General features: G+C 45.0%; 1 protein-coding gene across 1 annotated transcript in view; it reads left to right on the plus strand.

Moving 5' to 3' along the window:
* Positions 1-18,564, plus strand: part of Ipo5 (importin 5) — a 38,289-nt gene extending 19,725 nt beyond the window's left edge. Inside the window, exons 10-25 of the mRNA XM_041671638.1 lie at positions 1,986-2,092; positions 4,403-4,527; positions 4,620-4,709; positions 4,779-4,952; positions 6,322-6,540; positions 7,948-8,031; positions 9,784-10,038; positions 10,371-10,467; positions 12,235-12,407; positions 13,083-13,194; positions 13,279-13,334; positions 14,130-14,252; positions 15,295-15,514; positions 15,965-16,193; positions 17,749-17,890; positions 18,422-18,564. Of these exons, the coding sequence (XP_041527572.1) occupies positions 1,986-2,092; positions 4,403-4,527; positions 4,620-4,709; positions 4,779-4,952; positions 6,322-6,540; positions 7,948-8,031; positions 9,784-10,038; positions 10,371-10,467; positions 12,235-12,407; positions 13,083-13,194; positions 13,279-13,334; positions 14,130-14,252; positions 15,295-15,514; positions 15,965-16,193; positions 17,749-17,890; positions 18,422-18,508 (2,293 nt within the window). The 3' untranslated portion in view covers positions 18,509-18,564. The remainder of the gene's footprint in view (positions 1-1,985; positions 2,093-4,402; positions 4,528-4,619; positions 4,710-4,778; positions 4,953-6,321; positions 6,541-7,947; positions 8,032-9,783; positions 10,039-10,370; positions 10,468-12,234; positions 12,408-13,082; positions 13,195-13,278; positions 13,335-14,129; positions 14,253-15,294; positions 15,515-15,964; positions 16,194-17,748; positions 17,891-18,421) is intronic.
* The last annotated feature ends 2,042 nt before the right edge of the window (positions 18,565-20,606 follow it).

Below are 20,606 nucleotides of genomic sequence, written 5' to 3' on the forward strand. Positions count from 1 at the left end.
CATGGCAACAGAAGTGTTTGTATTAGTCTGGGCTTCTCTTCAAGACTTAAGTTTAAGATTGAGAGGGTGGGGTGGGGTTGGAGGTATAGGTGTTGTAATAAAGCTAGTGCTCACTTACAATAGTTTCAGCAGAATTCCCCAGGAAGTGCCATAGTTCCCATTATAAGGTAAGGTTAATTTCATAGTGATGCAGGGGTGACCAGATTTGCCGTGATTTATTTTGGCTTTGGATGCCACCAAGAATAGATTCATATGGCGAAGTCAGACCAAAATGGGAAGTCAGTGCTGAGAGGTTTGTTTAGGGTCACATAGCCATTTTTCTTGTTCTTTCTAGTTCATCATTCAGTATAAGCTGCCAATTTAACAGAACCGGAGCTCTGCACGTCTGACTCACAGAGTGTGCTGTGTTAGGAGCATGGCTGGGAAGCAGCACCAAGGCTCGGCTGTGTTGCTCTCGGTGTCTGACGTGTTGCTGCTGGCCTCTACCTGCGCTATGAGCAGCACTTAGGTTCAGTTGATTTAAGAAACTACTTTGTAAAATTGGTTTTGGCTTTTTGGGACAGGGTTTCCTTTTGAAACCACCCTGGCTTATCCTGGAATTTACTCTATAGACCAGGCTGGTGTTGAACTCACAGAGATCCGCCTACCTCTGCCTCCCAAGTGCTGGGATTAAAGGCATGTGCCACCACCACCCAACTTTAAAAAAAAATTATTCTTGTTTATTTGTTTTCAAGATAGGGATTGTCTTTATAGTCCTGGCTGTCCTGGAACTCTGTAGTGGCCTCAGTCTCAGAGATCCACCTGCTTTTATCCTGGGAGAAAAGCCTGGCACCACCAAACTGCTTTTTCTGGAAATGATAAAATTGTTTTTTTTTATTTTTATTTCTGTTTGTTCTTTGTTGTTGTTGGTTTGGTTTGGTTTTTCATGATGAAGTATCTCTGTAGCTTTGGAGCCTGTCTTGGAACTAGCTCTTGTAGACCAGGCTGACCTCAAACTCACAGAGCTCCACCTGGGATTAATGGGTGCGCCCCCAACACCCGGCTCCATAAGATATTCTCTCTCTCTCTCTCTCTCTCTCTCTCTCTCTCTGTCTCTCGTGTCTGTACAGAGACTTAGTTTTGAATTAGCTAACTCTTTTAACTTAACCTGTTTTCTCTTTACCTACCCTTTACCTTGGGGCTTTTTACTTTTTCTTCCATATATCTTAATTTCACTTCTTTTAGTGTTTGCTTCTAGCCCCAGGCATCACTCTCATTCTTTCCTCCTTTTCTTGTTCCTCATTTCCAAACCTAGATTTCTCCTATTTATTCTCTGCCCTCCAGCCTTGCCTAGCCCTCTACTGTGTAGCATGTTGGCCGTTCATGTGCCTTATGCAGGCAAGCTGAGATAAATGGCAACCCATCTTTACATAATTGAACAAATGCAGCATAAACAACTGTAACACACCTTTACCCAGCTAAAACAATATTCCACAGCACTTGCATTCATGTGTTGAAAATGTGTAGTGCCCCAGTCAGCACTTGAGCTTGTGGGAGGAGTGTCCCTGTGGTCTGTTAGTGGTGTGCATCCTGGGAATACCCAAGACCTCCGTGGAGCCCGAGTCTCACTCCTGCTTAGTTATTTGCCCTCTGCCGCAGGTGAGCTGAATGTGTTTTTAGGAAGAGAAACACGACTTTCCTCAGTTGCTTTTGCTTAAATCTTGAAAAATGAGCACTAAAAATAGACGGCTAGAGGTGCACAGGTCAGCGTCAGATGCCTACCTTGTGCACACAGTGCCTCAGCATCCGTCCCCAATTTAGAACACAAAGTTTTTATTTACCTGAGTTTTGCCTTCGCTACCTAAAGGATTTTCTGCTCACAATTTTACATACAAAGGCTTAATTCTTCTCGGCTTTGGTCTGATAACATGTTTAGAAGTATTGATTCTGTACTTTTTTGTGCTTATTCTATTGGTGTTGAACACATTGTTTTGCTGTGTGTTTAGCAATGCAGTTGCTGGTGAGAGTGCCTTGGACCGGATGGCCTGTGGACTTGGTGGAAAGCTTGTTTTGCCAATGATCAAGGAACACATTATGCAGATGCTTCAAAACCGTAAGCTCCGTGTGCTCAGATGATGCCGTGGTGATGTTCCCTCTAAAGCTTAGACAGTCTCTGACAGTGTCTGTACTGTTGAGTTAATCTGCTTGTTCATGGAATGCTTAACCTAATTATATTCTACTGATGAGATTCTTCCCAGTCTAAAGCTAAAGAATATCTTTACAGGAGCTGGGAACCTGTTAGGAGCTCTTAAGTTCAGTGCCAAATTAAACTATATAATAAGACTGTCTCAAAGTTTACCTCTAGAATTAGTAACATAACACAGGGAGAGAAATTATAGATCCTAAAAAAAAAAAACACCCTTAAAGCCGTTAAGTGATGTGATCCTCAACCTCTCCCAACCTGTACTTTGATGAACTGAGTGTGTACATAGTGTACCTGCACATGCGCACTATTGTGTGTGGAGGTTCTCTCCATCATGTGTGCCCAGGTTCAAGCTCAGGTTATCAGGCCTGGCACCTTTGACTCACTTAGCCATCTGCTAGTTCCAACCCTAAACTGTTTTATTTAAGGTGCTAGGATCTAGCTGTGAATCCCTGGCTGGCCTGGAACTCAGATCTGCCTATCTCTGCCTCCTGGGCGCTAGGATGAAAGGACACCTGACCACACTGTCACTATATTTAACCAAGTTGGATGTGGTAGCACACTCCTTATCTATTTATGGAAATAACTGTGTGTTTGAGTTAGGGTCTTACTGTGCACTCTTGACAAGCCTGGATCTTGCTAGTAGACCAGGCTGATTGACCTTGAATTTAGAGTAATCCCTCTGCCTCTGGAAGTAAAGGATTCAACACTAGGCCTTGCTAGAAATACTATTATTGTAAAGAATAACTTAATAAAGCAAAGGGAGTGTTGCAAAAATTACTGCATTTACGTGAATACTCTTAAATACTTTAGGTGAGTTCTCTTGTTCCTTACCATAGCTGTCTGGTCATCGGGTTTTACATATAATCTCTGGAATGTTGTATTTTGTTTCTCAAAGGGAGAGCAAAAAGATAAGGAAATAGGTTTGACCTTGTAAAACCACTTGAGAAAGAACTTAGGGGTTCTTTGGCACTGAACCATCCTCAGCATTGCTATAATCGTACTATTTATGTGTACCTTACTTTCTTCTACAAAGAATTTGAAGCTACATAAGCCTGTATTGTATAATGTAATAAACAGGAGTGTTTAGAAATGGACCAGGGTGTATCTTAGGGTAGAGAGCACTTAGCATATGTAGCACTTACTGACCTAGTTATACCGTGTGTTAAACTGTTGTACAGCTTCCCTGCCCTCCATTGCTCAATAGTTTTTAAAATTCAATTCCACTTACTTAGTTAAGTATCAGATGGTTAATTCTTTTTTGGGTGAATATGTGCCTCCTATGTAGGCACAAAGAGCACTTTAGTGGGAGTCTTTTCTTCTATCATGTGGGCTCAAGGAACCGAACTTAGGTCGATTGGGCTTGGTGGCAGGCCATTATCTGGTGAACCATCTTGTTGGACCATCATTGTATCTTTGAGATAGGCCTTGGTATAGCTAAGGCTGGCTAATTAAATTCCTGATCCCATCTCTGCCTCTGGAAGACTGGGGTTGAAGTTGTGTACCACAGTGCCCAGCTACAATTCGTATTTAATAAACCCCAGAAACAAACATGTGGGTCCACTAAAATAAACAGTGCTGAGTTAATGTTCTGTTAACCAAAAAGCAGCTAGCCATAATTACAATAAGATTTATCCAATAGCAATTTTTGGAGAAAGAGTATCTTTCCCCTTGGAGTCTCTTAGTTAGTAAACATGGCAGCTCGTTACATGGAAGTCCCAGTGTTTGTTGTTTACAGTGAATCTTGTAGGAAAAATTGTTTTTGCATTGTTTTGCATTTTTGTTTATTTGGTCTCTGAGTTGGAACCCAGAGCCTCTGTCTGGTGTGTAAGCATTCTACCACTGAGGAAGCTGTAGCCCCACCCCAGGAGAAGTCAGACAGTAAGGTGGGCGCCATGGTATACCTGTCTTCCCAGCATTAGCTAGAGTGAGGTGGGATGGTGGCCAGTTCCAGGCTGACAGTGGCAGTAGGAAAGAGAAGCAGCCAGTTAGGCCAAAGTCCCTTTCTCTGATTTATATATGTATGTGACATTGTTCTAAGCAGGCCCAGCCCTGCTTAGTCTCTGAAGACAAACAAGACGGGGCTCCTTCAGGGTGGTGTGGCCATAGGAAAGATTTTAATATTTTTTTCCAAGTACAAATAATTTTTTACACTTGTGTCTATCAGAATTAGAACGAGTGTCTAATTACTGTTGTTTTGTGTTTAATTCTTTTTCACAGCTGACTGGAAGTACCGGCATGCAGGATTGATGGCCTTATCTGCCATCGGAGAAGGATGCCATCAGCAAATGGAGGGAATTCTGAATGAGATTGTGAACTTTGTCTTGCTTTTTCTCCAGGATCCTGTAAGTACCAATAGTTTTGTACAAACCTTGTTTTAGTTTCCTGTTGAAACTAAGTAATGTTGCCATTACTAACACGGGGAATCATGTTCCAGCACCCAAGAGTCCGGTATGCAGCCTGCAACGCTGTGGGTCAGATGGCTACGGATTTTGCACCTGGTTTTCAAAAGAAATTCCATGAGAAGGTACGTAACAAGTCCTTAGCTACCCTTTAAAGGGAGGGCTTGCATCTCAAAACACTTTCAATTTTCTAGGTGATTGCAGCTTTGCTTCAAACCATGGAAGATCAAGGCAACCAAAGGGTGCAGGCCCATGCGGCGGCTGCTCTCATTAATTTCACTGAAGACTGTCCCAAGTCGCTGCTCATCCCGTACTTGGATAACCTGGTGAAGCACCTGCATTCAATTATGGTCCTCAAACTTCAGGAGGTAAGTCTCCAGATCGTCAGAGCCTCTTCACGTGAGATGAGATTACCTAGATGGGTAAGACCCGAGACAGGGCTTCCAACAAGACCACGGGGCAGAGAGCTAGCGTTCGAGGAAGGCACTCCAGGGTGTTTTCCATGAAGTACTTTTGGTTTGGTAGAGGCATTGGTAAGTACTAAAGTTTAATCAATGTGTGGATTTGGGTTGGGGGGCAGAGAGAAAATGGTGACTAACCAGAGTGCCAGAAATGGCAAACATTTGGACCACAATGCCCTTTTTTTCTTATGATTTTTTTTTTTTTTTTTTTTTTTGCGTCACTGAATCAAGTCCAGGATGGCCTCAAGTTAGCTTCTGTGGCCAACAATAATTTCTGGTCTTCGTGCGCCCGCCTCACAATCTCTAGGATTATAGGAGTGGCCAGTTTTGGAGGTGGTTAGAGTGGCTGCAGCAGCGTGAGAACAGCTGAGAGAGGGCATCGCTGCCTGCTGTTGGCTGTGAGGGGCAAGCTAGAAAAGATGGGCTGGATGCTGAAGAGCCAGGCATGGGCTGGAATGGACTCCTTTGCTCTGTTGGGCTCAGCAGACCTGAACTCACTGTCACACAAGGTTACACAATTCAACTTTTGTACTTAGAATGGACCACCTGTGACACACCCACCATAGGCAGCAGCGTACATGTGGGGCGACAAGTTAGAGAACAGGTATGGGAAGAATCAAAGTCTCAGCCGCCTTAGCAGAGGAGCTTAAAAAAGGGCCTACGCGTTCCTTGTCGGATCACAGTGGACAGATACAAAGATGGGAGAAAGATGAAGTCTCAGTGCTGATGAACAAGCTGCTGCTAAAATCAGTAATAAATAGATCCAACATGGCTTTGGAAGTGGGTGTGAATAGAACTTGAGCGCGAAGATGAACGGCCTTGTCAGTCCCCAGAGGGCCCACGTGCTGGGCATATAAGGACTCTGCTGAAGAGTTAGTTAAGGGGTACTCGGAGGAGGACCGTGTTCAGAGGTACTGGGGGTGGCCTAGGAGAAAGACTGTTGCCATTGACAAGAGAAATAAAGAGACTCTCAAGACCTGCCGTAGAATATTGCCAGTAGACAGGGTGAGCTCTCTGGTTAGGTCTCTGGTGCAAGCAGAATGTCATTTTTCTTCAAGAAAGAAACGTGGAGGAGGAAAAGCAAGCCTTCCCTTGAGGGATCAGAACAATAAGGAATGGGCCTGGTGCAGTCGCTGCAGCTCTAGGATGGGATGGTAGAGGGCAGCACAAAATAGAATACTTAACTCAGTGAGGGAAAGCTGGCTTCTGTCTGCGGCAGAGCAGAGCTGTGACCCCGACATCTGGAGTTGCTGAAGTGACTCGTGTCTTCCTGCAGCTGATCCAGAAAGGCACCAAGTTAGTCCTGGAGCAGGTTGTGACGTCCATCGCATCGGTTGCAGATACCGCAGAAGAGAAGTTTGTTCCCTACTATGACCTGTTCATGCCGTCCCTAAAGCACATCGTGGAGAATGCAGTCCAGAAGGAGCTGAGGCTCCTGAGAGGGAAGACGATCGAGTGTGTCAGCCTTATCGGCTTGGCCGTGGGGAAGGAGAAGGTGGGTGGTCTGTGTTGTTAGATTGGCTGGCAGTGGTTCTCTCTGAATGCTGGATTGTTATTGTTTGTTATTCTATTAGGGATTCTTTCTTGTTTGATCGTTTATTTTTTAAGACAATTTCTCTGTATAGTACTGGCTATCCTGGCACTCTGTAAACCAGTCTGGACTCAAACTCAGAGCTCCACCTACCTCTGCCTCGAGTGCTGGGATTAAAGGTGTGCACCACTGTTGCCCGGCTCACTATTAAGGATTCTTGGCCTGTTCCCTTCCACAGTGCAGCCTGTGTCATGAGTTATTTAGAGGCCATACCCATATGCTTTATTTTGCTTACATATGTGCTGAGAAACAAGCCAGTTGCTTGGTAGTCCAAAGTCAGATACCATAAGACGGGAAGGCTGTGTGCACTTAACATGACCCGAGTACAGGCTGACCTCGGACCTGAGTGCTGGGATTCTGGGCATGTCCGCACCACACCACCTCGTTGTCCTTCTCACTCACTGTGTTAACCTTTCCAAAGCCCATAGCATTAATTACCTTGTGGGTTGTTCTCTAAGGGACTCAGCCCAATCAGACATTGTTTGTGTCTCATATTCTGCATATCTGACTTTAAACACTGCGTGATTGATTACAGTGAAGATTGCCAAAGCTATAGTCAAATAGAAATCATACAAAATCTTTATGCAAGCCGGGTGGTGGTGGCGCACGCCTTTAATCCCAGCACTCGGGAGGCAGAGGCAGGTGGATCTCTGTGAGTTCGAGACCAGCCTGGTCTACAAGAGCTAGTTCCAGGACAGGCTCCAAAACCACAGAGAAACCCTGTCTCGAAAAAACCAAAAAAAAAAAATCTTTATGCAGTGGCTTCTATAAAGCGATCTATAATTTTCTCCCTAGATTTGAATTAAATTTTACTTCTTAAAATAACATTATCTGTAAATTAAATTTTAATGCCATTAGAATTTTCTTGCTTGAAGTAATTCTTTCTTAGAACATTATGCTAGTTATATAATACAGATAAGAATTTTTCTGAATAATTTTGTCTGCAAAACTAATCTAAAAGGAACATACAGATTTTTTAAAAAATTAATCTTTATTTTTTGGGGTGGATGGGATTATCACAATATGCATATGAAGGTCAGAGGCAAACTTTTGGGGTCAGTGTTCTCCTTCCATCCTGTGGACTCTTGAGGATTGAACTCAGGTTGTCGGGCTTGGCTGCAAGCTTCTACGGAACCATCTTGCTGGCCCTGAGTACAGGTTTGTTTGGTGTCTGTGGTTTTAGGGAGTATAGGGGGCAACAGTTACTGCTTTGCCTTTCTAATATTATAGAAGAAGCAAAATTGAGTGGCAAGAATAAGTGTGTCTCTGGGATATGCATTGATAACATGGATGTTTTCCCTCATATTCTAGTTCATGCAGGATGCTTCAGATGTGATGCAGCTCTTGCTGAAGACCCAGACAGACTTCAGTGACATGGAAGACGACGACCCTCAGGTGAGCAGGACACTGAATGCCTCATACGGTGTGTGGTGGTTGGTTGGTTGGTTGGTTTTGTGTTTGTGTGTTTTGTGTTACGTATTTTGTCTGTACGTATGCATGCCTGTTGAAGGTTGTGAGTCACCATGTGGGTGCTGAGAATTGAACCCAGGTATTCTGCAAGAACAACAAGTGCTCTTAACCACTGAGCCCTATTTCCAGCCCAATTATTTGTAATTTTTAAATGAGTGACAGCTTCATACAGACGCTCTTAATTTAGTCTCTGGTCCCAAAGACACTGCCACAGCCTGTTCTGGAGCCAGGCTTCTCCGTCCTTTGTTGGTTGCTCCTGATTTCTCTGATTCTCGGGTTTGTTGCTTTTGATTGTGCTGTAGATTCTCCTACAGACTTAGGACTCAGATCTTTCTCAACTACCTCACTGAAATTTTTCTGTTGGGTGTCTTTGGCTATTTGCCATTGACTTATTCCCCTTGTTGGAAGAGGCACGAAAACCCAGCAGTCTCAGCCCTCGGTGCGCACGTGACCCACACCCATGTGAGCAGGTGTATATTCACACACCTGTGTGCACACTCCTGGTTGAGTCACTTTGGAAAGCTTTCTTGTGTGTTTCTCAGTGGTACTTACATTACCATAGTGGCATGACTAGTGTTTATCCTAGTTGTAATGGCGCTGACAGCGTCTATCTGATGTGGCACTGAATGACCTACACTGGCTTCCTTGACTGGAGAGCACCATGTGCAAAGGCACAGCACCCCTCTTCCTTTCTTCATTGAGTGGGAGCCTGCAGATACATAGTAGACAGCTTAGGGACTATGAGGAACTGAGGAAGTTGTAAGGACCATGGCTGTGCGTTTCTTACTGGAATTGTGGAGTGCGGATGAACTAGTTCATTTCTACCCCCGGGCAGAGTGGTTGTCATTCAAGAAAACAAATGACAGCCTGCTAGATTACAGTAGCCTCGAGGATGTGGAGAGTTGGGAGTCCTTCCTCATCCATTTTGGATGGTAAATGGTGCAGCCACTATGGAAATGGAAATAAGTGTGAAGGTTTCTGAAAAGACTAAGCTTGGGCAGGCAGTAGTGGCACACTAATCCCAGCACTCAGGAGGCAGAGACAAGCAGACCTCTGAGTTCCAGGACAGCCAGGACTGAACAGAGAAAGTCTGTCTGAAAATCTGTCATGGTCACCCACGCCCTGACTTTAATCCCAGCACTGGGAGGCAGGGCAGACTAGTCTACATAAAGGGTTCCAGGGAAGCCGGGGCTACCCAGTGAGACCCTGTCTCAAAAAAAGAAGGAAAAAAAAATAGCGCTGCTATATTGCTGTATGAACTGACCTACCTATATGCTCCTCCTGGGCATATACCCAAAGGGCTTCATGTCATAGATAATTCATACATCCATGTTTACCATATCGCTAGTAACACTAGCAAGGAGAAACAGAACCAGCCTGGCTGTGCATCAGCATCCCAGTGGGTGATGACAATGAGTGCCAAACAGGATTTTACTAAGTTGGGAAGAGATGACAGGAATGGAGGGTACAGGTGACAGACCTGGGGGAAGTGAAGGCCACCACTGGACAGCATGAAGATGACGTAATGAAACCTGTTCCTTATGCTGGTGTTAAACATGGGGTGGTGTGTTGGGTTTCAGTAGGATGTCCATGAGTCCGTGTTTCCTCAAGATGGAAAAATAGCTCTAGCTGTCTTAGTTACCATTGCCTTACAGCCTGTTTGGAATTTCCTCCCAGATCTCTTACATGATCTCCGCATGGGCCAGAATGTGCAAAATCCTTGGGAAAGAGTTCCAGCAGTACCTTCCCGTGGTCATGGGGCCGCTGATGAAGACCGCTTCGATAAAGCCCGAAGTAGCCCTTCTCGACACCCAGGACATGGAGAATATGAGTGATGATGATGGTTGGGAATTTGTGAACCTCGGAGATCAGCAAAGTTTTGGTATTAAAACTGCAGGACTAGAAGAAAAGTCAACTGCTTGCCAGATGTTGGTATGATACTGTAATATAATCTTCACTAAGATCTTTCCTTTCCACCATACAATCTAAGAGGACCTCAGTCATTAGCCTTGCATAGCAAGTGCTTGCACCCAGAGCCATCCCCATGTTTGGGAATGAAGGAATTTTGTGGATTTTGTCTATTTTGGGCAATTCTATAGTACGTGGCTGAGAATATCACTGGAATAAATTAACAGTAATGTGCTTATGGTATTAAAAGAAAAGCTAAGCTAGTCTGGTTTCAGTTGTGTAAAACAACATGGTCAGAGGATCAGTGTTATCCTTTTGAAACCCTATAACTGGGGCCTTGATTTCTTCTCTTCCAGGTTTGCTATGCTAAGGAGTTAAAGGAAGGTTTTGTGGAGTACACTGAACAGGTTGTCAAACTAATGGTCCCTCTGCTCAAGTTTTACTTCCACGATGATATCCTTCATCCTACATGTAGTAGGGCTGTAGTGTTGAGTGTAAAGAGTCTGGGTGTAGTAGGCTGTAGTGTTGAGTGTAAAGAGTCTGGGTGTAGTAGGCTGTAGTGTTGAGTGTAAAGAGTCTGGGTGTAGTAGGGCTGTAGTGTTGAGTGTAAAGAGTCTGGGTGTAGTAGGGCTGTAGTGTTGAGTGTAAAGAGTCTGGGTGTAGTAGGGCTGTAGTGTTGAGTGTAAAGAGTCTGGGTGTAGTAGGGCTGTAGTGTTGAGTGTAAAGAGTCTGGGTGTAGTAGGCTGTAGTGTTGAGTGTAAAGAGTCTGGGTGTAGTAGGGCTGTAGTGTTGAGTGTAAAGAGTCTGGGTGTAGTAGGCTGTAGTGTTGAGTGTAAAGCCCGTGTGGATGTCATAGGCTGTAGTGCTGTGACCTGAACTGCGATCTCATCACTGCTCCTTTGCTGTGGTCAGCTCTCTGCTTCTGCCCTCCATGTGCCTCCATTTCTTTCACCTTTTACCAAAGGCATGAAAGAGTCAGCTTCCTGTGACCTTTATGAGAACTGCACCGACTGACATTTTATGAGCAGATGTCCACAGTACTTGTTGGATACCTCCTGGTGTATCTAAGAGACTCCTATCACACTAATGTGGGTAACACTGCTGAGGGCCTCTTGGTAAATTTGCAATAGATGTCCTCATCCTCGAGTTCCTGATAGATTAATTAATGCATAAAGTAGGTAAAAGAAAACCACACCAACCCGAAAGCCCTTTTTCTATCTGGTGTCCTCCACAGAGTGGTGTGCCAGCAGGTCCCTGTCATTCATGCAGAGGAGGAAGTAGTCACCCTTATGATATTAGTGTGGGTGCTTCTGTGCACTGCGTGTGTGCTTATCCAGAAGAGGCCAGACGGTGGCATCAGATCCCCTAGAACTGGAGTTAACAGATGGTTGTGAGCCTCCATGTGGGTGCTGAGAGTCAAACCTAGGGGTTCTGAAGGCCAGTGCTCTGAACCACTTAGACATCCAGCTTAGATAAGCTGGGCTTGCCCCCAGTCTCTGCTAACGTGTTCCTTAGCATGTAAGAGGTCCCTTGGTGGTGTAGAATTTTTTTAAAAAACTTATTTGTTTTATATTTAAAATTGAATGAATGTGGCCATGTGTTCTGGTGCCTGGGGAGATCAGAAGAAGACATTAGATTCCCTAGAGCTGGAGTTAGGGATGGTTATGAATCATCATGTGGATTTGGGGCACTGAACCCCAGTCCTCTGTAAAAGTAACGAATACTTTAATCAACTGAGCTATCTCTCCAGCTTTTAGGAGATTGCTTTTAGGAGGGGGTTACCAGGGCTTTTTATTTTATAAATGATAATAGAAAAGTGTGCTTCTGTTGAAACCAGGGTGATCTGTGTAGGAGTCCTTAGTAGTTCTTAGGAAAGCTGCAGATTCCATTGCATGCTGTACAGAGAAGCAGTGAGAGGACCCCTCACTCCGTTAACCGACAGACTACTGTGCTGTGGACACAGGGAGAGTAGTGAGAGGACCCCCACTCCGTTAGCAGACAGACTACAGTGGACACAGGGAGAGCAGTGAGAGGACCCCTCACTCCGTTAGCGGACAGACTACAGTGGACACAGGTTGGGGAAGCCTGGGCTGTTTTGTGCCCACTCCACATTAACACCGACATCCAGCTTAGATAAGCTGGGCTTGCCCCCAGTCTCTGCTAACGTGTTCCTTAGCATGTAAGAGGTCCCTTGATGGTATAGTTCCTTAACGACAGAACGGGTCCGAGTGGCAGCCGCGGAGTCTATGCCCCTTCTGCTGGAGTGTGCGCGAGTCCGGGGTCCCGAGTACCTCACGCAGATGTGGCACTTCATGTGCGACGCGCTCATCAAAGCTATCGGCACGGAGCCTGACTCAGATGTGCTCTCAGAGATCATGCACTCGTTCGCGAAGGTGAGTGTTCTCGGAGTGTCTGTCCCCTCCACTTTATAAGGCATGTTTGTGTAATTCTCTGCTGAGAGATTAGGGGCGTTAAAGGGGTTTTCCATATATTAGACAGCAATCATTTTTTGCTGAAAATGTTGAAGTTTTTTGTTCTGAAATATTTTTGCTGTTTAGGAAGTAAGCTTTTGAGAAATAGGGAGACCAGACAGGGAGGACTGTAACAGGTGGAGGAGAGGTGGCCTTTGTGGGATCACACTGGGAGCACGGTTACGGGGGGAGGTGGACTTTGTCATCACACTGGGAGCACGGTTACAGGGGGAGGAGAGATGAGTTACACAGGGGACTTTAAATCATTCTTGGACAGTTGTAGCTTCCGTCACTTCAAGCAGTTGGTGTACATTCCAGGATCACGGAAGAAAGGCTGATGCTTCTAACTGCCAATGTTGTGCCTTTTTGTGTAGGTCCTGTGAAGGCCTAAGTCCTCTCCCCCTTTCATCTATCAGTACCAGAAGTGTATGGGTGTGGTAGGAGGTGATGGTGTCTCTTGGCTTTGACCCCTCAGCATGACACATGAGTCCCACTCCTGTTGGAAGTCCCCGCTGAAGTGTGCACCGAGTCATTGGTCCTAGTCTCGGGGTGACGTTGTTACAATTTCTCACACCTCGGGTGTTTTCTTTCCCTCAGTGCATAGAAGTCATGGGAGACGGATGTCTGAACAATGAGCACTTTGAGGAGCTGGGAGGTATATTGAAAGCCAAACTTGAAGAACATTTCAAAAATCAAGAATTGCGGCAAGGTAAATTTTCAGTACTTTTCATTTCTGAGCAAAGTACTGACCTCAATGTGATCGCTTAAAAACGTGTGTTTGGGTATGTTTTAGTTAAAAGACAAGATGAAGACTATGATGAGCAGGTTGAGGAGTCACTACAGGATGAGGTAATTCTTCCTTCAGAAGCTCGGTTGTGGCCATTTGCATCTTACATATTTTTAAATGCTTCAGTTTCTCGTTCATCTTCCCTATTCTGATAGAATCTGGTGTTTTGAGCAGAAGAATCTGGTGTTTATTAAACAAGTCTTTTGAAATGAACTTTTCCCCCAGTATCTCACACATCAAATGCCATGGGTTAAAAGCTGTTGTTTGCGAATGCCATTTGTGGTTAATGGTGTTTTTCCATGTTCACTGGTGTCCAGAATGCCTGGTGACTGACCAAGGCTCAGTGCTCTGTGGGCAAGCATTCTACCCCCAGGTGGCTGATAGCCCCTAAAGTTTTGTTGCCCAGATTGGAGTCTTGCCTCCCAAGTGTTTGGGATCAGAAGGCTACCTCGTTAGCAGGCTCGGCTGTGGCTTTCTCTACCATGTTTCTCAGTTATCTCCTCCATTCTAATCTGTTAAGATGGGCAGAGCCAGCCCTCGAGAGTGCGCGCGCGCGTGTGTGTGCGCCTCCAGTGCGTAGATCTGCATTGCCCTGTCCCTGTGTCCCCACCATCACACCCCAAAGTAAGGTGACATTCTTCTAAAAGTAAGTCAGGCCAAGGCCGCTCCAGCAAGCCCAGCCTTGCCTTCTCAATGCCTCCTTTCCAGGCAGCGGCCTGGAGTCAGACCGCGGGTCCCTTCGGCCCCAGGTTCTCAGGGGTCTTAAAGGGAAGATGGTCATTTCCTGGGTTTGTAGGTTTACTGCTGCTCACGGAGATGGTTTCTAACCATGTGCCTGTGTTCTGCCTCTGTTTTAGGATGATAATGATGTCTATATTCTGACCAAAGTGTCAGATATTTTACACTCAATATTCAGCAGCTACAAAGAAAAGGTGTTGCCATGGTTTGAACAGCTGCTTCCATTGATTGTCAACCTGATTGTAAGTGTTAACCTGGAACTCTGATTGCTGTGTGTAATGATGTCGTTCTTGTCAACCTGATTGTAAGTGTTAACCTGGAACTCTGATTGCTGTGTGTAATGAAGTCGTTCTTGCACTCGCATCATACTTTGTTAACTCTCTGTGGTGCATTGCGCTGTGTCTGTCTTCCTGTAACAATGGCGTTACATCATACTTTGTTAACTCTCTGTGGTGCATTGCGCTCTGTGTCTGTCTTCCTGTGACAATGGCGTTACTGTCACGGTCTGCAGTAGTGACCGTGGCTGATAACTTATCTACTTGACATTTAAATATCTTACAGACATTGCATTTTGGAACACTTTGAGATTAACAGAGTAAACACAAGTAGATTTCACCTACGTCCGCTCCCGCACAGGCACAGCTTCCTGTCCCCCGGCAGCTACAGTCGGATGGTAGGGTGTAGAGTGCAGGACTGTACACGCACCTGGAAAGCACTCAGCTGCCAGGCTCTGTTGCCAGCCCCTCTTCCTCCTGCCTCCTACACAGACACACACAGACACACACACACACACATCACCTTGTCACTCTGTTCTGAGATAGTCTTGCTACATAGCCCAGACTGGTGTGAAACTTGGGATCCTCTTGTTCCATCCTAAGTAGCTGGGTCTGCAGGCCTTTGCCACCAGGCCCAGTGGAGGGTCAGTAACTACTGGGCTAGAGTGATCTCTTGACCTAACCTCCTGGGTATCAGGGATTGCATGGTACTCTGTACTTGACTGCTCCCTCTACCCCCACCTCTTTTCTTAGAAGTAAGTGTATGAGCACCTCTTCCCTGTCAGTTCCTCCTGCATACGTGGTCATAGGTGGGATTCTGTAACAAATCACACAAGTCTTGTATTGTGAAGTTACTTTAAATGTGTGTTCCCTTCTGATGCTGTCACTGTGAGAAGTTCCTATGTTTCCATTTCCTGTATTGGGTACAGTCTGTAAGCAGGTAGTTCATAGTGAATTGCTTACATCTATTGTACCAGTATTTAGTACTTACAGGGAATCTCTCTTCTAGTGTCCACATAGACCATGGCCAGACAGACAGTGGGGATTGTGTATCTTCGATGATGTCATAGAACACTGTAGTCCAGCGTCATTTAAGTATGCAGAATATTTCTTAAGGCCAATGCTCCAGTATGTGTGTGACAACAGCCCAGAAGTCAGGCAAGCTGCGGCATACGGCCTTGGCGTCATGGCACAGTACGGTGGAGACAACTACCGCCCTTTCTGTACAGGTATGGTGTTTCGCTTGTGTGTGTCATTCCAGCAGCCTTTCTGTCACCACGCCAGTAAGCATTCTGTTGTGGTTGCTGCTTTATTCTCCTCCACCCATGCACCCCTATCTTGTTTTTTAATTCCTTTTGGATTTTATTCCCCCTCCCTCATCTATAACACAAACTGCATCGTGCTTATTCTCATAGAGATGGGAACGAGAGCGAAGTAGAATCTAAATAAGCATGGGATGGAGGCCTAGGCCCTTGGGTGTCGGCAGTAACTGTGAAGACTGCAGGCGTGTGCAGGCTCTCTGCTGTAGCTCTGCAGCTCCTGCCCGTGCTCGCTGTCCCTCCCATCACAGCTCTGTCCAGTGAATCCAAGAGTGTAGACTGCTTACACTTGAGCATTAGTGACTGTCCATCTGCATCAGCGTGAGATTTAGCTGATCTGTTTTTGTGTGTTTATTTTAGAAGCACTCCCACTGCTTGTAAGAGTTATTCAGTCTGCAGATTCTAAGACCAAAGAAAACGTCAATGCTACAGAGAACTGCATCTCTGCGGTGGGGAAAATCATGAAGTTCAAGCCTGACTGTGTAAACGTTGAAGAAGTCTTACCACACTGGTTGTCTTGGCTTCCACTACACGAAGATAAAGAAGAAGCTGTCCAGACCTTCAGTTACCTGTGTGACCTGATTGAAAGGTACGCGAAAACCAGCTGGTTTTATCTCTTTCCTTGTCACTCAAACAAGGTGAACCTCACTCTTGGCCAGTCGGGGGTTATGTATATTTGAAGTAATGCTTGCTTGTAAGGCATGTTAGCCCCGTCACTCTTTAGCTCTTGTATAAAAATCTAACTTGGATAGCGGACAATGAGGACTACTGAGAACTCAAGAACAATGGCAATAGGTTTTTGATCCTACTGCACGTACTGACTTTGTGGGAGCCTAGGCAGTTTGGATGCTCACCTTACTAGACCTGGATGGAGGTGGGGGTTCCTTGGACTTCCCACAGGTCAGGGAACCCTGATTGCTCTTTGGGCTGACGAGGGAGGGGGACTTGATTCGGGGAGGGGGAGGGAAATGGGAGGCAGTGGCGGGGAAGAGACAGAAATCTTTAATAAATAAATAAATTTAAAAAAAAATAAAAAATCTAACTTGGAGTTCTTTGTGGAATCATGTTAGCATTTATTATATTAGGAGAGTTACCATCAACTGTTTTGCTGCCCACCACATTTACCGTGGAGCAAGAGTCAGTGGTAGCCAGGTATGGTAGCGCATAGAATCTCAGCACCGTGGAGCTTGAGGGGCCAAGAGGGCTAAAGTTCAAGGCCATCCTTGCCTACATAACAAGATCACCTGTCTCAAGAAGAAAATGGGGGCTAACAGATGTGCTCTAAGAGGAGTCCACCAGGCAGCCATTGGGATCTGGCCCTGAGCTGTGATGTCACTGATTCTGTTTTGTGCCCTGGGTATTTAAACTGCAGCATCATAGTGGCCTTAGAAACGTCAGGATCGAAGAAATTCCCTGGTGTCTTTCTTACTCCACAGCCTTTAACCATGACTTTTATCTTGGCTTTCACTGTTAATTATATGTTTAGTTATAGTGTATAGTTTATTCATTCATAAATCCAACAGAATTCCTGGAATTTTTTAGGGTATTCCTTCATGCCTACTTGATTCAGATTCATACTGTGTATGTGTCCCTACCGAGGTGGTGTCCCCCTCAGACTGCACTGCCCTGGGTCTGAAGTGACAACTGCCAGTGGCTTCCATTCAGATCCCATTAAGCCTGCCTGAAGTTTATCCCTAGTTCACTCTTGAAACACACAAGTAACCCCCCTGAAGCTGTGGTGCATCAGAAAACAGACCCAGCAGATTTGCGTGTGCTGGCAGGAGCTCCAGGATCTTTGAATCAAAGTCTCACTAAGTTGCCCAACCTGACCTTGGCAGTCCTCCTCCCTCAGTCTCCTCTTAGCTCGGTTTTCAGACTTGAAACAAGACTGTCTTGGGACTTGTTTGTTTTGTGTTTGACACAATGCAGATTGTTTTAATACTGAGCATTTAGTTCTTGTTTGACCCTAAAAAAGAATTCTGAAAGATGAGTGTTTTTTCCTGAGTTACATAGGAAGAGATTGCAGGCCTGCTGAGTCTACTAAACATTGGGCCATTCATTCTCTATGAACATGACTGTTGTGTGCAAAAGAACAGGGAAGTGAAGTGTGGTCGGGAATAATTCATCTTTTTTGTTTTTGTCAGTAATCACCCAGTTGTTCTTGGCCCAAACAATACCAATCTACCCAAAATATTCAGTATAATTGCGGAAGGAGAAATGCATGAGGCCATTAAACATGAAGACCCCTGTGCCAAGCGCCTGGCCAATGTAGTTCGCCAAGTACAGGTAAGCTGCTTTTGTTGAACTGGAAAAGGGCAGGGGACAAGTAAATCACAATGTCAGGGGCTCTGCTGGCTTTTAATAGACAGTAGGAACTTAGATTTAATGAGCTGTGGAGATTTGTTTTTAAATCAGAATCTCTGAAATGGGTTATTAACATGCCTGCCCATGTGTTCCACTGTCAGGTACCAGGAGCATATCAAGTCCTGGTGTTTAGAGATGGTTGTTACTCTCAGAATATCTGATAGAGTTTAATAATGTGTCAGAACCAAAAAAAAAAATGCTAGAAATGACTTACTTTGACTTCATGTAGTATATAGATTGATTTGATTTAAGGTGCCAGCTGATGGGATAGTTTTATTGATTTAGAAACAGAATTTTCTGTAAATGAAATGGACTTTGAAGAAATGAACAGATTTCTTAGTGGTTTTACGATAATATCAGACTAAGCAGTAGAGTCTAGGCATTGTTGGCAGTCTGTGTGTGCAGTTTATACTCAGAGTGATGACTGTCTGAATGTCTGTCCTTTCCCCCTAGACTTCTGGAGGATTGTGGACCGAGTGCATAGCACAGCTCAGTCCGGAGCAGCAGGCCGCCATACAGGAGCTCCTGAACTCTGCCTGACCGGCCTTAGTACCACCTGCCAGAAAACTAACTCCAAATAAACGTTTACCCTTTTGTTTAGGTTTCTTTGTTTTGTTTTTGAGCAAGAGAGCAGTAGTGTTGTGTGTAGGCCATTCTTCCGGAGCCGCAGCAAAAGCAGCCCTGTGGTCAGAGTGAACTGCCATGGATCTTATCTGACCCACAGAAGAGGTCCCCGTAAGTCCCACAGTAGCACTGCAGGGTATTTTTCTATTGCTGTGCCCACCGTGTGAAGGGACAGAGGAGACGATTACTTTTTCTCGGTAGACCTACACCTACAGAAATGTAAGGAGATCGACTTTCAGATCAGTTAATCCACATAGATGTGTGCTAAAGAGACTGGGAGACAACCTAGTGTTCATTGTGTATTGGAGTGAGAGTGTGGAGACAGTAAGAAGCCTTTGCCCGCCAACCGGCTGAGAACAAGTGGTGACCAGCATGAGGCTGTCACCTGATGTCACTGCTGGTTCCTCCCCAAAGGCTCCTGCAGTGACCCGGTGTGGAGCCTGCCCCACGTCCGGCCCTTGAATGTGAAGTACCGTTGGCATGTCTGCAGTAGTCTCGTTCACTCCTCAATAAACAGCATTGAAATACCAAGAGGCTTGTGTAAAACTTCAGTACTGTCTGTCTTTGGTTCCTTTCATGTTTTAATATAAGAGGGATCTGATATTTTTTTAAGGAGATAGTTCTGGCCCTGAATGTTTTACCTCTACATTTTATCTCTGCATCGCAGCCTTGGGAGTGTCCTCACCGTCTCCACCTTTATTTAAGCTCAGTTACGACGCCTCTATTCTGTTCAAGTTCTCAAATTCAATCAGCTTTTAAAACTAGAATTGTTCTGATAGATCAAAAAGATTTCGGCTTAGTATTTTCATTGCAGATTGTAATTGCTTTAGAGGAACACACAGCATTTGAATTTTTAATTTTACAAGTATTATGGCTAAAATTATTTACTGAAAATTTCAGTAAAATGTGTGAAATTTTTTCCTTTATGTATTAATCTCAGAACAGTAAGTGACTAGCTGTTGTTTCTTTAAATAATTTTCTAAGGGATCTTAATAGATTTCTGTGGAAACCTCAGTGTTAACATTTTCATAGTTTGTACTAAAATTAACTGTGATGCAAAAATGAGTTTTATGCATAAATCAGAATTTAAAATTAAACATTTCTTTCTTTAAATGATTTGCATTACTTCATTAAAACAAAATTTGGAATGAAATGGAAGATAATGGATTCTATGTATGGTTAGCACGTGTCCTTAGGATATATGTTCAGCCTCTAACCACCACATGGTTAGTCAGGATGCTTGCAGATCTGGAAATATGTCAGTGACTTTGGCAGCAATCAGTGCTTTTGTCTGGTGTATTGGGCCTCATGGCAGAGGGACAACACAGCATCTCTACTCCAGTCTGGAGCAGCACTCGGTGCCCGTACTTTCAGAAAAGGGACTCCTGAAAAACTTGCCACCTGCCAAGTTGAGGTGGTAGTGAGGTCAGGGATGTTTGGGGAGAGTTAGTGAACTCGCTGGGTAAGTACTTGTGACAACAAGCTCCTCGCCATTAAAGTTAAGCAATAGCAAGGCCCACAAGCCCTGAGAAGTACATTGGCGGCACACGTGCCGACTGGCAAGCAGAAGACTAAAATTGATTTGAGGTATGGGGAGGCAGATGCCAGGGACCACTGTCTGCATGTGAAGCACCACCAACTTAAGATGCCCCAGGAACTTAAGTTCTTCATTGTAGTGAGCTGCGTGGTTTCACACCTGATGGAGATGTATAATCAACTCCTGAGATGGCTAAGGCCTGACCTATCAGCTGCCTGCATATGCGTGAAACCTATGGGCAGTGCCCACCTGGCAGTTTGGGGTTGGCAGCCCATGCCTACTTAAGGGCTGGGAGAGGGTTTGCCCAGAGAGAGAGGTGAAAGAGAGAGGAGAGAAAGAGAAGGAGATGAATTGCTGTGAATAAAGTCCTGAAAACTGCTGCAAGAAGAGCTCTGGTGGTGGCGTCATCCTTGCGGTTGAGGGTGGCCGTGACACTTTTTACTGTCTGGATACGCACTTGGACTATGAGAATCGGCA

Source organism: Microtus oregoni, unplaced genomic scaffold (genome assembly GCF_018167655.1).
Source record: "Microtus oregoni isolate MIOR12 unplaced genomic scaffold, Mior012 000001F_ref0000356, whole genome shotgun sequence".
In the NCBI taxonomy this organism is placed as follows: Eukaryota; Metazoa; Chordata; class Mammalia; order Rodentia; family Cricetidae; genus Microtus; species Microtus oregoni.